Consider the following 16,615-nt stretch of genomic DNA (forward strand, 5'->3'; position numbering starts at 1 on the left):
AATTGATGCTTAGAGCTGGGAAATGTAAAAAGAAACACGCAATAAACGTCACTGAATATTAATCATTTGTCCATTAGTTACTTTATTGTTCCGTGGGAACAACGGTGCTCACACTCTTCGTAGAATATTATGCCATATGGCCGGGTAGGACAAAAACAACTTTTCCTTTCGAGTTATTAACTCTCAATTTCTAGAAATACTACTGCTACTGTTATTATATATATATATATATATATGTCATGGGAAATTAATTAGCTTATTGCTCAATAGAAAGTTCTGTGAAATAAGTTTTGAAAAGGTGTTTATAATATGATATTTCCTTAAGTAGCGTGGTTCTTCTAATAGGGTTTATTCGTATTGAAGTATTGCTTGTTATCACAATGACCACGTCCTAGCTTGGAAGGGTATGTGCATACTGCCAGCATGTCTGTCAACACGGTATATTTAAACAGCAATGAATAGCTAAACACAATGCAGTCATTTACGCCGTTCGTTTTAACAGATGCTATTTTCTAGCGATTAGTCCATGTAAACAAGTTAAAACCCGCGCGTCTATTGGGCCACACTGAGTAGACTAAGCCTGGGTCGTTTATGAATAATGGAGATTTTGCGTGCGTATCGCCTCATAGCAACCACGGATTACGGTGTTTGACAACATAGATTTGACTTTGCATTGCTGCTTTACGACAATCGAGGAGGGCAGATAAAGCGATAATTTCTTTTATTTCTCTCTTGTGAATTGGTCACGGTGGGGGAGAACTGGTCTCACATAACAACTTGTGCCAAATTATAGTGCAACATAATATCTGGAAGGAACCAATGCGACAGAATCTTTGATCAGATTTTTGTTTAACTTTTGCAGATAAAGCACCTTTAACTTTGAAGATAAGACACAGAAACAAATACCTTAAGAGACAATAAAGATGCCTGACGAAAAATCTCAACGAGGAACTGTGGACGACAGCTCTCAGAAAAGTCCCCGGATGAAGTCACCACGACGTGATAACAAAATTTACCGCACTCCCCCCACCCCACCTCCACCAGTGTTGTTGGAAAAGGAGAAGACTTTTGTGTTAGACTGTACGGCAGTTAGTTCTATTTCTAATGATTATTCTAAAGCTAACCCCAAACTGGGACCAGTTATTCCCCCTTACAATTCACAGCGTGATGGTCACGTAAAACCATATTTTCAATTTTACGGAGTTGACAAAACCCTTAAAAAGACTGGACAGGTGAGTGTTTTTGTTAATTAATGTATAATTAACCATTAAAATGCGTGTGGAATATGTATATATCGGATAATTTGTATTGTTCATGAGATATTTGTGGAATGCATCCAATGAATCAATAAATGTTGTTGTTTTTTAGTAGTCAAGTTTTTAGTACACGTGTATCTTTATATATCTGTATGTGTACATAAGTCGGGTGTTAAAGTCGCTGACACTAGTTATTAAGTAGTGTAAATTATCTTTATATATCTGTATGTGTACATAAGTCGGGTGTTAAAGTCGCTGACACTAGTTATTAAGTAGTGTAAATTATCTTTATATATCTGTATGTGTACATAAGTCGGGTGTTAAAGTCGCTGACACTAGTTATTAAGTAGTGTAAATTATCTTTGAAAATAAGCCTTGCTTGCTTGCTTAAATGATGTAGTTTTGGCTTATCGTGTGTGCTTCTGGTCATCCTCGTGTGTAGGAGATCGGAATGATTTGTAGGCAGAATAGAGTCTAAAACAATATACCTAACTCGGAAACTAGGATCACTACCGTTAAACAAATGACTAGGAATAGTAGTAAGAAAATCGTCTGATTTTCACAGTTTCTGACAACAAACACATTAACGACCGATTTCAGAACACCTTCGTTCCGATGATTTGGTCCAATCCACACATTACATTTCATTCGGCCACCATCGACTAAAATCGTAAATATTCTGAATTTTGAAATGATTTGTTAAAACATTACAGTCGGAAACATTCTGGTATGTTAACCAAATCCCAAAAACTATATATACCGATATATAGAATTAAAACTTTTAAACGTATACTATCAAACAGTTTTGAGTGTAATTTCCTCAAATAGAGTAAGGTAGGATAGAGTGGTTAAAACTGGTAATAACCAGAGCAAGCCGTTGTTAAGCACGCCCGACTTGAGCAGACCTTATGACCTTCATTAGTTTATATTCATCCGCCCGTTTTTAGATATGATTGTTACACCATATTTTAGTTTATCCCTACATGTGTTACCTACTCGTGTCGACAAAACAATAATGCTATTGAAAATCGTATCACTGTGCAAGACAAAGCTGACGGTGATTGTCCTTTGATTAATATTGTATATTATGCCGATGGAACCGTCCGAGATATTTGGACACACGTCGTTTTCACTATTTTTGAAAGACGCACGGACAACGCTGAGGTGCGAAATTACGTTAGACATGATTGTAGTCAGATTTACATATTATTGTGAAACAAATTCCAAACCTCAGTTAAAACTTGTTTTTAAAATTACGTGTCAATTGCACATTGTTTTACATTTTAAGAGTAGTAATTAATTATGTTTTAAAAATTATTATTACTGGTAATCTTAAGTTCCTATAGAGTACAAAATGGTGACGGATTTTCTTCAAAGATGCGCTAGAGCAGATAAATTCTTTATTAACAGTTGAGTTTTGTTTATTCAAATCTGGAAGCAATGAACAGTATCATGCTCACGATTTTCAATAAAATTATAGTTTTGTCGCGCTATTTTCTCATGAAAGACACTCATAAGCAGGTCTGTGATCTGATTGTCTGAAAAAAGTAGCGTGCACTAAATATTTGATTTGATTGGCTGAACAGAGTGTCACATACACTAAATATTTTATTTATTGGCTGAAAGGAGTATAACGTACACTGAATATTTGATCTGATTGGCTAATAGGAGAATAACGTACTCTAAATATTTGATTTAACTGCCTGAAAAGAGTGAAGCGTACACAAATACTGCATCGTACGATACACGCTTGTGTTGATTGTCTCCAACACTGAGGGTCTGTTCGAGTCGTACACGTGTCTGCCTAATAAGTACACACCCAGACGGTAATCATTCTATATTGTATTGTTTAGACACCGCAAGAAATCAAATCAAAATGTTTACAGTGTGTGTTTACCTATTTGTATATACATGTATCTTGTGTATCCCATTTCCCATTAATACAAATTAATCTCATGCAAAGTGTTTTGTTTTTATGAATATTCTCAGGTTGTATCTAGTCTGAAATCATTTGGCTGGAGGGAGGAGTCTGAAATCATTTGGCTGGAGGGAGGGAGGGTTAGTGAATGGGAATCATGGCATGCGAATCTCCTCCGGTTAGACAAAAAGGCTCAGAGCATGTAATATCTTTGTTTTACGAGCATTTCTATCCCCAGTGGGGGGGGGGGGGGGGGAGGGGTGAGGAGTGAGTGTGTGTGTGTGTGTGTGTGAGAGAGAGAGAGAGAGAGAGAGAAAGAGAGAGAGAGAGACAAACACAGAGAAACACACACACACACACACACACACACACACACACACAGAGACAGACGTTACTCTCGATAAATCATGAGGGCGTGTCTTAGCCCAGTGGTAGAGTGCTCGCGTAATGCGCGGTCGGTCTGGGATCGATTAATTAACCAATTTGCTCTAGTAAACAAACTTTAACTTTTCGAGGAATCAGTGTTTGTGATTTAGAGCAATGATATCATTGTTGGGCGAACCCACTTGACTCCCTCAATATTTTTGCCAACTAAATATTGCTAACTTTATGCTTATTCAGCAATAATATGAACTGGCCAAAGCCTGTTATATGAACATTTGATCGGTGGGGGAGAACGGTTGCGGGTGAATAGCGAGATAGACACAGAACATTTCATTTAATGCAATGTAATGTTACCGTCGATTGGTATTACCAACATTAACACACGCACGCACGCATACACAGACACGCGTACATATCCCACATATTCATCCCGTGAGAGGTCTAGTATTACCTTGGCTAATATCAAAGGTGGTTCGAGGATTAATCAATACTGTTGCGCCATATACATGGCAGGTTTTCCTCGTTCATTAATTATTTACACCTTGCCCTTTGAGTGTGTTCCAGTCACGCCATTGTTCTGTGCTTTCTAATGCGTTGATTCATTTTACATCATCAATAAAACACTGATGTTAGTTTGTTGAATTTCCCTCTGAACTAATTCATACACTATGATTTTAGTCCTTCATTTTTTATTATTATTATTTTGTTTTATCCCACTTCCCCCTTTCCTTTCTCTCCCTTGAATTCCATCTCATTTCTTCCCAATCTGGAAGCTCCTCCTAGCTTTCAACTTCTTTGGCTGTCCACCTCCACATCCCAGTCCTTGTCTCTCCAACCGCGACAAGTGCTTTTCTCTTGTGGCAATCCGTGACACACAACTGTCATTTCCCATCACCTTTAGCTGTGAGCTTTGTCTGGCCACTTCCGGCTAGTGTACAGTAGTTACTTCTGACATTGTTAAAAGACACTTGTAACTTCATTTTACATAGGATTTTAAAACATTTTCTAGCGAAATCAGAAGGTCATTTTCAAACCATACGTGCTTAAACAGTCTTATGGTGGAAGCAGGCTAAAAACGATCCACACCCACAGTCATTTAATTCATTTTAAAGAGACAGACTCTAGTTCTTAAACACTTTGGCGGGTTTCTTTTTACATTATTAAAGCCATTTGTGATAACTGAAATCAGACATTACCTATACTGACGTCCAAAAGAAACTATACCAATACTCTGAGACTACTGAAGAAAAACCTGTGCATCATTAAAATATCAGTGAGACGTATATTTTTAAAGGAAAAGAAGAAAATGTGTTATTTAACGACGCACTCAACACATTTTATTTACGGTTATATGGCGTCAGGAAAAATATTGTCTTTTACGTCTAAGATGTACTATTTATCTGTTAAAAGGACCGTGATCCTCTCCTGCCTTCAAAACCTGAAGTACGGTCTACACAATGTTTGGTGCGCCGTCGGTGATGATGTAACAGAGCAACGTATTGATGTACGGTCATCATCATACTTTGTGATCACCTAACCGGTTGCGTACAGTTCTTCCACTGGTTGGCATTAACTCAGGGGTGTATTGGAATGTTAAACTTGTCATTTCCAAATGATTTCATATGTGTACCGCTTGATATTGACGATTTTTAACGTGTCGACTCCCTAAACATGGAAGATCCCTAAACTGTCGATAACATCTCCGTAGACACTGCATAGTGTTCTGATGAACACCAAAATGACAAGCAACAACGTTTGTGCCATACTAACCTCAGTCATACCCATCGTTCGAAGAAGTTCATTTTCCTGGAGGTGTCACACCACACTGATGGCCATCAGATACCAACAAAAGTATTTTTAGTCTAATGATAAAAAAATGACGTCAAACAGGAGTACTTGACCAAGAATGCTAGTGATGCAAGCAACTTGTGATCACTAAACATGAATAGCTCGTGCATTTGACAGGACACCGCTAGAATATCGAAGGGAGTGGTTGTTGTTGTTCAAAACTTTTTCATGCTCCCATACCACTAAGGTTTCGAGCATGTCCCCCCCCCCCCCCCCCGGGCTCGATCTCTGGAGGCCAGTGGCCCAGTCCGGGGCAGAGGGAGTGGTTACACGTTCATTTACTGAAATATTTAAGACCAGATTTCTAGTAAATTATATTCTATATGCAATTATTTGGTGCACAGGAACTTTTTTCCGCGAGTATATATATATATTCATGAGAGTGGTGTTTTGGCATGTTGGGAACAAAAATTAATTCCATAAAAGCAGAAACTTATTTAAGCACCATTTCATTTTTATTATCCAAATTATAAAGGGAAATTAAATCAATTTTGTTTGGGTATAGTTTCTTTTGGACATCAGTGTATATTTTACTGTTTAGATTATCCATTTCCATACATCCAAAGTGTTTAGGATCATCCTGCTGCTTGTAATGCCACGTAATCTAAAAATGCTTATACCTCTGAGAAATAACAGTTATGGAAACGAGCCTTGGTCTGTTTTTCAGAGGCCAGTTTGCCCATTTTAATGACCCAGGCTCTTTGTAACTTGATCCAAATGTGTTATGATTTGTAGATTTGTAGATAGTGCCTGTTTTCACAGATGTGTTACGATTTGTAGAGTAACCAAACATAGTGCCTGTTTTCACAGATGTGTTACGATTTGTAGATTAACCAAACATAGTGCCTGTTTTCACAGATGTGTTACGATTTGTAGATTAACCAAACATAGTGCCTGTTTTCACAGATGTGTTACGATTTGTAGATTAACCAAACATAGTGCCTGTTTTCACAGATGTGTTACGATTTGTAGACTGACTAAACATAGTGCCTGTTTTCACAGATGTGTTACGATTTGTAGACTAACCAAACATAGTGCCTGTTTTCACAGATGTGTTACGATTTGTAGACTAACCAAACATAGTGCCTGTTTTCACAGATGTGTTACGATTTGTAGACTAACCAAACATAGTGCCTGTTTTCACAGATGTGTTACGATTTGTAGACTAACCAAACATAGTGCCTGTTTTCACAGATGTGTTACGATTTGTAGACTGACTAAACATAGTGCCTGTTTTCACAGATGTGTTACGATTTGTAGACTGACTAAACATAGTGCCTGTTTTCACAGATGTGTTACGATTTGTAGACTAATCAAACATAGTGCATGTTTTCACAGATGTGTTACGATTTGTAGACTGACTAAACATAGTGCCTGTTTTCACAGATGTGTTACGATTTGTAGATTAACCAAACATAGTGCCTGTTTTCACAGGTTCAAACTAAGTCTGCGACGTTTACTTCATGTTCGTGCTTATAACCAAGATAGTTTCAAGCACGCTGTCCTGGACACAAACTTGGCATTCTAGGTTGTCTCTGCATCTCTGGACAGGGATGTGCTCTGGTGGTGTCGTTAAACAAAACAGACTTTACTCTGGACAGGGAGGGGACGTAGCCTAATGGTAAAGTAGTCGATTGCTGCGCGGTCGGTCTAGGATCGATCCCCGTCAGTGGGCCTATTGGGCTACTTTTCTTTCCAGCCAGTCCACCACGACTGGTATATCAAAGGTCGTGGTATATGCTATCCTGTCTGTGGGATAGTGCATATAAAAGATCCCTTGCTACTAACGTAAAATGTAGCGAGTTTCCTCTCAAAGACTATATATTTCAGTTACCAAATGTTTGACACCCAATAGCAGATGATTAATAAATCAGTGTTTTCTAGTGGTGTCTTTCCTTTCCCCTTTAATACGAGGCTGGTGTATAATTAGCCGGTCTACTTTTTCAGTGCCGTGAATAATAACAGCGACAACGACAACAACAACAACAACTACGAAACGTCATTAGACGTCTTTGAGGTTCGAGCTTGATGACTTGAATTTCGTGTGACGGGTCAACTTGATATTTCAGTTTTCTTTTGAAGGCCACTATTGTTCCACACAGTTCGTGGATGTTTGCACTAGTGCTCACTTTACAGGCCATTCAAGTTGTCAGTCTGTTTTTGATTACACCGCGTGGGTATCTGAATGAGAAACGATCACCCTTGACGGGTGTCTGTCGCTAGAAGCTTACACGGAATGTCGTACTGTGTATATAAATAATAGATAAATGGTTTTCTTTTGGGATAAATACCACAGCTCTCACACAGCGCCAGCAAAACATGGTGTTTTTATATCTACCGTATGTAATAAAACTACTCGACTTGTCGAAACATAGACGTAGTGATTATAGATATGTTTGGTGTTTATTCAATGACCTGGGTTTTTTTTTTTAAACTATGGTGTGAAACCTAGTGATTGAGGGTCTACGAAGTCAATAGCGACCAACAATGTGACTTTGCCATCGGACATAAGGCTGGTAGGTACAGGGTTCGCAGCCCAGTACTGAAAGAAAGAAAGAAATTTTTTATTTAACGACGCACTCAGCACATTTTATTTACGGTTATATGGCGTCAAACATATGGTTAAGGACCACACAGATAATGAGAGAGGAAACCCGCTGTCGCCACTTCATGGGCTACTCTTTTTCGATTAGCAGCAAGGAATCTTTTATATGCACTATCCTACAGACAGGGTAGTACATACCACGGCCTTTGATATACCAGTCGTGGTGCACTGGCTGGAACGAGAAATAGCCCAATGGGCCCACCGACGGGGATCGATCTCAGACCGACCGCACATCGAGCAAGCGCTGTACCACTGGGCTACGTCCAGCCCCCCTCCCCCCCCCCCCCCCACTCCCCCGTACCGGCTCCCACCCAGAGCGAGTTTTAACGACTTAATGGGTAGGTGTAAGATCACTACACCCTCTTCTCTTTCACTAACCATTAACCACTAACAACTAACCCACTGTCCAGGCAACCCAGATATCTTAGGTGTGTGCCCAGGACAGCGTGCTTGAATCATAATTGGATATAAGCACGAAAATAAGTTGAATGAATGAATGAATATGACTTTTACTGAGCTTTTTCAAACTCTGGTGTGAGACCTAGTGATAGAGGATAGAACCGCGTCCAATAATTATGGATTAATTTAAGAATATGAGATAATCTTTCATATTATTACTTCTTTTTTTTCCATTCTTTCATCCCTTTACAGTCCTAGAACGCTAACGTCTGTGGACGACAGGGTCAAAGATTCGTGGTCAGTCATCAGTGAAAGAGAATTTGGTATGTGCTGTCCTGTCTGTGGGATGGTTCATATAAAGGTCCCTCGCTACTAATGTAAGAATGTAGCGGGTTTCCTCTCTAAGACTATATGTCAAATTTACCAAATGTTTGACACCCAATAGCCGATGATTAATAAATCAATGTGTTCTAGTGATGTCGTTAAACAAAACAAACGTTTTAAACTTGTGGGAAAACGATAACGGCTTAGTATTGATAACCTGCATACTATATCATGGTGTTGCCGTTTCCATAAATATGGATCTACCCATTGAAACACGTGTAATTCTGAATATGTCTATGGTAGAAACAGATTCTACACTCTCACCAACAACAGAGAAGTAAATATTAAAGACGAAAGACACAGTGGGAACAGAAAGAGCTTCAAAGACCGATTGATATATTTGACATAGCACGAACTTTGCTTTTGGATTCTCCCAACACTTAAAACGTTTTTTGTTTTGTTTTGTTGTTGTTGTTTTTTTGTAGCAGCAGTAGAACGCTTAATCTTACATCGACGATACTCTTGTTTATTAAGTATATGCTATTTCAGTTAAGAGTATCATAAATTTGAGAAAGAAAGAGACAAGGAAAGAAAGAACGAGTACGGTAAGTTGATTTAGCCAGCCAAAATGTGTACACGAACCAAAGTTGATTTCACAAACCGAAGTTTAAACTCTTTGGAATCCATTTAGCACAGCAGGACAGACGTTCTTTGAAGTATTGTGGATTAAAATACCAAAATATAAGATCATCATCATTAACATCTAAATAACTGTTCCTGCTGTATATACACAGTTGTTGGTACTATTATGAAATAATTGACTTGACGGATTCAAAGGCGAACGTAGCGCTTTCTGCAGACCTTCAAGAGGACGTCGGGTGATCACCAAGGTCCAAGACTTGTGAGAGAAGGCAAATACTCATTTGTGTCTGGTTTCTTCTCTATTTACAGGTGAATGGCGGATGTTCCATTGACGGGAAGGTGATGGATTCGTTTCACGAGCGTGGAGCAGGGTTCCAGTACATCTCGCTGAGAAACCAGTTCGGAGCAGGTAGGCTGCACATACTAGAACGGTGGACCCATTAGGCTATTTCTCGTTCCAGCCAGTGCTCCACAACTGGTGTAACAAAGGCCGTGGTATGTACTATCCTGTCTGGAATGATGCATATAAAAGATCCCTTGCTGCTAATTGAAAAGAGTAGCCCACCAAGTGGCGACAGCGGGTTTCCTCTCAATATCTGTGTGGGTCCTTAACCATATGTCTGACGCCATATAACCGTAAATAAAATGTGTTGAGTGCGTCTATAAATAAACCATTTCCTTCCTTCTTTATCCTTTACGGGAGGGACGTAGCCCAGTGGTAAAGCTCTTGCATCATACGCGGTCGGCTTAGAATCGATCCCCGGCGGTGGGCCTATTGGGCTATTTCTCGTTCTAGCCAGTGCACTACAAATCATATATCAAAGGCCGTCGTATGTGGCTTCCTGTCTGTGAGGTGGTGCATATAAAAGATCCCTTGCTACCAATGGAAAATGTAGAGGGTTTACTCTCCAAGACTATATGTTAAAATTAACAAATGTTTGACATCCAATAGCCGATGACGAATAAATCAGTGTGCTCTAGTGATGTCGTTAAACAAAACAAACTTTTTCTCCCGTTATCCTTGACATAAAGGTAGTTGCAAGAGAGTGTGGTATTTATGACTAAGACCTGCTTTCTCGCTGGAAATAGCGATCGTTTTACCACTGCAGCACAACCAGTCTAATGGAGATTCGTTTCCGGAAGTCACAGATGTTTCCATTTTTAAGCGAGAGAACAAACTTTTGGAAAACAACAATTTAAAACGCGCAAAGCCATCATGTTTGAGATATATTTACAAAATAAAAACAACCAAAAATATACATAAAACAACTTAACTGCTATATATTTCAACCGGCGAATGTATAGTATTCCAAGAGGTCCATAGACCTTCCAATAGACCTTCATTAGCAGTCTTCGATCAAGTAGGTAGATACACGGTGTCGTACAATGTTGTACCAGAACAATAAACCACAGACCTCCAGCTGTGGTATTAGAAATATTATGTAAATACACGATGTTGTACAGTGTAAGATAACAGGCATTCATTAATAGTATTACATAGATTAGGTAGATACACGGTGTCGTACAGTGTCATACGAGAACCACAAACCTTCAGTAGCAGTATTAATTAGATTAGGTAGATACACGATGTCGTACAGTGTCATAAGAGAACCGCAAACCTTCAGCAGCAGCATTAGGTAGATTAGGAAGATACACGGTGTCGTACAGTGTCATAAGAGAACCGCACACCTTCAGCAGCAGTATTAGGTAGATTAGGTAGATACACGGTGTCGTACAGTGTCATAAGAGATCCGCACACCTTCAGCAGCAGTATTAGGTAGATTAGGTAGATACACGGTGTCGTACAGTGTCATAAGAGAATCGCACACCTTCAGCAGCAGCATTAGGTAGATTAGGTAGATACACGGTGTCGTACAGTGTCATAAGAGAACCACACACCTTCAGTAGCAGTATTAGGTAGATTAGGTAGATACACGATGTCGTACAGTGTCATAAGAGAATCGCACACCTTCAGCAGCAGTATTAGGTAGATTAGGTAGATACACGGTGTCGTACAGTGTCATAAGAGAACCACACACCTTCAGTAGCAGCATTAGGTAAGTGTCATAAGAGAACCACACACCTTCAGTAGCAGCATTAGGTAGATTAGGTAGATACACGGTGTCGTACAGTGTCATAAGAGAACCGCACACCTTCAGCAGCAGTATTAGGTAGATTAGGTAGATACACGGTGTCGTACAGTGTCATAAGAGAACCGCACACCTTCAGCAGCAGCATTCGGTAGATTAGGTAGATACACGATGTCGTACAGTGTCATAAGAGAACCGCACACCTTCAGCAGCAGCATTAGGTAGATTAGGTAGATACACGATGTCGTACAGTGTAAGATAACAGGCATTCAATAATAGTATTACTTAGGTAGATACACGGTGTCGTACAGTGTCATACGAGAACCACAAAACTTCAGTGGCAGTATTAGGTAGATTAGGTAGATACACGGTGTCGTACAGTGTCATAAGAGAACCACATACCTTCAGTTGCAGTATTAGGTAGATTAGGTAGATACACGATGTCGTACAGTGTCATAAGAGAACCACATACCTTCAGCAGCAGTATTAGGTAGATTAGGTAGATACACGATGTCGTACAGTGTCATAAGAGAACCACATACCTTCAGCAGCAGTATTAGGTAGATTAGGTAGATACACGATGTCGTACAGTGTCATAAGAGAACCACATACCTTCAGTAGTAGCAGCACGGTGCATAAGAGAACCGCTTACCTTCAGTGGCAGTATTAGGTAGATTAGGTAGATACACGATGTCGTACAGTGTCATAAGAGAACCACATACCTTCAGCAGCAGTATTAGGTAGATTATGTAGATACACGATGTCGTACAGTGTCATAAGAGAACCACACACCTTCAGTAGCAGTATTAGGTAGATTAGGTAGATACACGGTGTCGTACAGTGTCATAAGAGAACCGCACACCTTCAGTAGCAGTATTAGGTAGATTAGGTAGATACACGGTGTAGTACAGTGTCATAAGAGAACCGCACACCTTCAGCAGCAGTATTAGGTAGATTAGGTAGATACACGATGTCGTACAGTGTCATAAGAGAACCACACACCTTCAGTAGCAGTATTAGGTAGATTAGGTAGATACACGATGTCGTACAGTGTCATAAGAGAACCACAAACCTTCAGCAGCAGTATTAGGTAGATTAGATAGATACACGGTGTAGTACAGTGTCATAAGAGAACCACACACCTTCAGTAGTAGCATTAGGTAGATTAGGTAGATACACGGTGTCATAAGAGAACCGCTTACCTTCAGTGGCAGTATTAGGTAGATTAGGTAGATACACGATGTCGTACAGTGTCATAAGAGAACCACACACCTTCAGTAGCAGCATTAGGTAGATTAGATAGATACACGGTGTCGTACAGTGTCATAAGAGAACCGCACACCTTCAGTAGCAGTATTCGGTAGATTAGGTAGATACACGGTGTCGTACAGTGTTATAAGAGAACCACACACCTTCAGTAGCAGTATTAGGTAGATTAGGTAGATACACGATGTCGTACAGTGTCATAAGAGAACCACACACCTTCAGTAGCAGCATTAGGTAGATTAGGTAGATACACGGTGTCGTACAGTGTCATAAGAGAACCACACACCTTCAGTAGCAGCATTAGGTAGATTAGGTAGATACACGGTGTCGTACAGTGTCATAAGAGAACCGCACACCTTCAGTAGCAGTATTCGGTAGATTAGGTAGATACACGGTGTCGTACAGTGTCATAAGAGAACCGCACACCTTCAGCAGCAGTATTCGGTAGATTAGGTAGATACACGGTGTCGTACAGTGTCATAAGAGAACCGCACACCTTCAGCAGCAGTATTAGGTAGATTAGGTAGATACACGGTGTCGTACAGTGTCATAAGAGAACCGCACACCTTCAGCAGCAGTATTAGGTAGATTAGATAGATACACGGTGTCGTACAGTGTCATAAGAGAACCGCACACCTTCAGCAGCAGCATTAGGTAGATTAGATAGATACACGATGTCGTACAGTGTCATAAGAGAACCGCACACCTTCAGCAGCAGCATTAGGTAGATTAGATAGATACACGATGTCGTACAGTGTCATAAGAGAACCGCACACCTTCAGTAGCAGCATTAGGTAGATTAGGTAGATACACGATGTCGTACAGTGTCATAAGAGAACCGCACACCTTCAGTAGCAGCATTAGGTAAGTGTCATAAGAGAATCGCACACCTTCAGTAGCAGCATTAGGTAGATTAGGTAGATACACGGTGTCGTACAGTGTCATAAGAGAACCGCACACCTTCAGCAGCAGTATTAGGTAGATTAGGTAGATACACGGTGTCGTACAGTGTCATAAGAGAACCGCACACCTTCAGCAGCAGCATTCGGTAGATTAGGTAGATACACGATGTCGTACAGTGTCATAAGAGAACCGCACACCTTCAGCAGCAGTATTAATTAGATTAGGTAGATACACGATGTCGTACAGTGTAAGACAACAGGCATTCAATAATAGTATTACATAGATTAGGTAGATACACGATGTCGTACAGTGTCATAAGAGAACCGCATACCTTCAGTAGCAGTATTAGGTAGATTAGGTAGATACACGGTGTCGTACAGTGTCATAAGAGAACCACACACCTTCAGTAGCAGTATTAGGTAGATTAGGTTGATACACGGTGTCATAAGAGAACCACAAACCTTCAGCAGCAGTATTAGGTAGATTAGGTAGATACACGGTGTCGTACAATGTCATAAGAGAACCACATACCTTCAGTAGAAGTATTAGGTAGATTAGGTAGATACACGATGTCGTACAGTGTCATAAGAGAACCACATACCTTCAGTAGCAGTATTAGGTAGATTAGGTAGATACACGATGTCGTACAGTGTCATACGAGAACCGCACACCTTCAGTAGCAGTATTAGGTAGATTAGATAGATACACGATGTCGTACAGTGTCATAAGAGAACCACAAACCTTCAGCAGCAGTATTAGGTAGATTAGATAGATACACGGTGTAGTACAGTGTCATAAGAGAACCACACACCTTCAGTAGTAGCATTAGGTAGATTAGGTAGTTACACGGTGTCATAAGAGAACCACTTACCTTCAGTTGCAGTATTAGGTAGATTAGGTAGATACACGATGTCGTACAGTGTCATAAGAGAACCACACACCTTCAGTAGCAGCATTAGGTAAATTAGGTAGATACACGGTGTCGTACAGTGTCATAAGAGAACCACACACCTTCAGTAGCAGTATTCGGTAGATTAGGTAGATACACGGTGTCGTACAGTGTCATAAGAGAACCACACACCTTCAGTAGCAGTATTCGGTAGATTAGGTAGATACACGGTGTCGTACAGTGTCATAAGAGAACCACACACCTTCAGCAGCAGTATTCGGTAGATTAGGTAGATACACGATGTCGTACAATGTCAGAACCACAAACCTTCAGTAGCAGTATTAGGTAGATTAGGTAGATACACTATGTCGTACAGTCTCATAAGAGAACCGCATACCTTCAGTAGCAGTATTAGGTAGATTAGGTAGATACACGATGTCGTACGGTGTCATAAGAGAACCACACACCTTCAGTAGCAATATTATGTAGATTAGATAGATACACGATGTCGTACAGTGTCATACGAGAACCGCAGACTTTTAGTAGCAGTATTAGATATGTTAGATAGTTCAGGGGTTGACTGAAACAGTTTCAATATGTTAGTAACACTGCTTCATCTACTTAGATTATGCTTCTCATAAATAATGTGTTTCGTTAACAAACCATAGATTTAGTGGAGAGAAAACTAGATAACAGCAACATCTTTTTCGATTTTAATTGCTTTCTTGTTTGTTTTGTTTAGGCCATTCTGCAGAGCTGCGTGATGGGCATGCGCAGTTCATGCAAGGCGTGAAGCCCGTGACTGGATACAATGGGAAATACGGATACAGACGAAATGTGCCCTGGCTTCGACAATTTCCGTCACCATTCGGAACAGGTTCTCGGTCACCGACACACTGAACGTCTGTCGAATTGTGATTGGCTGTTTGAGAAATCTTCCAGTATTACGTCAATATTGTTTATTTATGTACAAGTGACTTTAAGACAACCGTTTATTGCGTCAGTTGCATTAAAACACAACACCGACAGTACGTTAGACAATGCGATATGCAGCATGGGGAAGGATTACTACGTTGAGCTTCCACCAAAAGGAGGTTGGGAGGAGAAAATAAAAAGTCTTATTTTTTTGACGAAAAGTTGTTAATCTTTAAATTTATATGTTTACAAGGAATTTAATTTTAGCGTTGACATAGCCTAAATGTAACGGACAAAACAACCTCTAGTAAGGGGAATCCACAACAGCGATCTGCAGTAACAACGCTATCTGCAGTAACTACATTTAGCGTTGCAGTTGCTGCCGCTATCTGTTATAAAACTTACAAAATGTTGTAGCCTTGATTCAAATAATATCTGGCGATCCTTGGTACTGCAGTTAGCGTTTTGGGGATTTTTGTTTATTGACTGAAATATCGCATTTCTGCAACTCAACGCGATCTGTTATAAACTGAAAGCTGCGAAATAAAACACACACACACACAAACGCGCTCGCGCGATGTATGTATGTTTTTGTATGCATATGTATTCGCGTATATATTGTATGTATAAGTATGTACACACACGTCCGTCTCTCTCTCTCTCTCTCTCTCTCTCTCTCTCTCTCTCTCTCTCTCTCTCTCTCTCTCTCTCATTTAATTGATATTTGTTAACATTTTAATATTCAGGACGAACGTGTCTTATATGGTGAAATAAAACAAATTAGTCTACACACACACGCACACGCGCACACACACACACACACACACACACACACACACACACACACACACATGTATATATATTTCTCATGTGTTCAGTGTACTACGTTATAATAGGTAACATTTCATTACAATTGAAGTATTATACAGAAATAATAAAAATAACCATTGAAGAAATAGTGTGGTTGTGTCTTTTAAACATGCATTTCTGTTTCATTTCCTTCACAACTAAGAGTTTGGCGTTCTCCCTTCCATTTTCCTACTGTTTCTGTTTTGTTTTTGTTTAATAGTTGGTACAATCATTGATCATCAGATGTAAAGAATTTTTTTTTTATACATTATATTTTAAATAAGTACTACGTACAATTACACAGAAAAAAACCTACGGCCAAGTCAG

At 39.8% G+C, this 16,615-nt stretch overlaps 1 protein-coding gene across 1 annotated transcript; it reads left to right on the plus strand.

The window, feature by feature from the left end:
- The first annotated feature begins 652 nt into the window (after positions 1 to 652).
- On the plus strand, positions 653 to 15,652 carry LOC121385622 (uncharacterized protein C17orf98-like). Its single transcript, XM_041516368.1, has 3 exons — positions 653 to 1,232; positions 9,686 to 9,785; positions 15,267 to 15,652. Exons 1-3 carry the CDS (start codon positions 924 to 926, stop codon positions 15,422 to 15,424), a joined length of 567 nt encoding a protein of 188 aa, XP_041372302.1. The 5' UTR covers positions 653 to 923; the 3' UTR covers positions 15,425 to 15,652.
- Positions 15,653 to 16,615: the final 963 nt, after the last annotated feature.

The sequence above is a fragment of the Gigantopelta aegis genome, chromosome 11 (genome assembly GCF_016097555.1).
Source record: "Gigantopelta aegis isolate Gae_Host chromosome 11, Gae_host_genome, whole genome shotgun sequence".
In the NCBI taxonomy this organism is placed as follows: Eukaryota; Metazoa; Mollusca; class Gastropoda; order Neomphalida; family Peltospiridae; genus Gigantopelta; species Gigantopelta aegis.